The sequence below is a fragment of the Belonocnema kinseyi genome, chromosome 2 (assembly GCF_010883055.1).
Source record: "Belonocnema kinseyi isolate 2016_QV_RU_SX_M_011 chromosome 2, B_treatae_v1, whole genome shotgun sequence".
NCBI lineage: Eukaryota > Metazoa > Arthropoda > Insecta > Hymenoptera > Cynipidae > Belonocnema > Belonocnema kinseyi.
The window spans coordinates 90,448,117-90,449,994 of record NC_046658.1 but is presented as its reverse complement, the minus strand read 5'-3'; the positions used below and the strand labels follow the sequence as shown (position 1 = coordinate 90,449,994).

The following is a 1,878-nucleotide window of genomic DNA, read 5'->3' as shown; positions in this document are numbered from 1 at the left end:
GCCGCGGCGTTTTCAGGCTCAGAGTTGAGCCCCTCGTGGTCGAGGGGGGGTTGCGTAACCACCAGCAGCGCAGCGACAAAGGGACAGTGCTTGGGTACTCACGCTCGTATATTGCGTGATTTTAGAAACTCGTTCATACTTCACTGAATGTTTACGTTTGTATTCACTGAATTTATGTCCAAGGCCAAGGTAAGCAACGCCCGCAACCATTCATAATTTAAGTTTCCAGTGTAATTATTTCTCATCACTGGTAAAAATAATGCGTATTTAAAGATAACTTGGGTTTATTGATTATTAAAAAAGCCTTTGATGAATTTTTATTAATTAGGGAAATATTATTTTAATATTTTCAACTTGAAAGTTTATAATAAATCATATTCTGATTGTTCAGACTCTCAACAACGGGTTTTGTACCCTTTAGGTACGTCTTCTGTCCACGAGTCAAATCGATTTATCATTTCTTTTGACATATTTTCTTTCCACTGATTGAGTTTTCCACTTCTCATGAATTCCCCTTCTTTTTCGATCAGTTTGAATCTTTTATTTATTTCGATTGCCTCTTCATAATTTACTGCTGGGTTTGCTTTCATACTAGCGAAGCTCAAATGCTTCTCAAGTCTCTTCATTTCACTTTTAGAGAGTTCTTCTTTCCCCAGAAATTTTGCAGTTTCTTTTATTACTGATTGTAGGTCCTAAAACAAAAACAAAGTTTTTTTATTTTATTCTAAAACGAATTTTTATATTTTATTTTCTCATTGAAAAATATTTGCAATACGAACATCTTTCATCTCTTCGTATTGGAGGAATAACATATTTTCCTGCATCCTTCTTTCCCAAAATCCGAAAACATGTTTCCAAAATGGTCCGAAGCAAACTGAAAGTATCATCAAACATATCCAAATGATTTTTTAATACACTTTTTGCAGTTTTATGTAATTTCCTACTTTTAAATTATTCAAATATAAATTATAATGCTATACAACTTTTATATATTCCATCTGGTGATATTAATCAATAATACAATTTCTTTTTCATCAGAGACGAAACAAAAATCCAATTTGTAAACTACATTCCCAACAAGAAATTATGTAATTTTATACAGAATCAATAAATCTACTGTCAAGGGCCACCATTATGTTGTGATGACTGAAAAATCTCGAAAAGTAAAATTCCTGATTCTGAAAAATTCCCGAATAATAAAATTTCCAAATAAAAAAATTCCTGAATCGGAAAATTTATAACAAAAAATTGCCGAATTATAAAATATCTAAACTATAAAATTCCCGACTTTAAACTTTTTTTATATATATTATATATTAATTAAAAATACAATAATGAAATATTTTTACAAAAAAAACTAATTCTTAAAGCTTAAAGTTTCTGGAATTATTGTTTGAATTTAAAATAACAATAATTAAAAAGAAATTTCATCCAGAAATATATTTTTGTCAATTATTGTTATTTTAAATAATTCGAAACTTTGAACATTGTAAATAATTCTGTTATAAAAATATTTCATTATTGTATTCCTAATAAATAAATAATATTTATAAACAAAAAATTTAAATTGTTTAGCCTTTGGAATTTGCTTGTTCGTATATTTTATAATTTGACCATTTATTGTCGGGAATTTTATTGATCGAGAATTTGTAAATTCGGGAATTTCATTATTAGAGAATTTTATTGTTCGGAATTTTTATTATCAGGTGATTTTATCAATCGGGAATTTGACAGTGCAAGGAATTTTATTTTCATTTGTTCCATTATCTTCTCGCCCCTTGTTTTTTCTTATAAAAAATTCTAAACAATCCATAAATAAACTAATTTTTAAATATTACGTTTAAAAATTTTGTAAAGCAATAATGAATAATTTTAAAC

At 27.8% G+C, this 1,878-nt stretch overlaps 1 protein-coding gene across 1 annotated transcript in view; it reads right to left on the bottom strand.

Annotated features, from left to right (window-relative positions):
* Positions 1 to 360: 360 nt before the first annotated feature.
* The window catches only part of LOC117166878, a 50,650-nt gene continuing 49,132 nt past the window's right edge, over positions 361 to 1,878 (bottom strand). Inside the window, exons 6-7 of the mRNA XM_033351292.1 lie at positions 780 to 874; positions 361 to 692 (exon numbers count right to left, since the gene is read on the bottom strand). Of these exons, the coding sequence (XP_033207183.1) occupies positions 396 to 692; positions 780 to 874 (392 nt within the window). The 3' untranslated portion in view covers positions 361 to 395. The remainder of the gene's footprint in view (positions 693 to 779; positions 875 to 1,878) is intronic.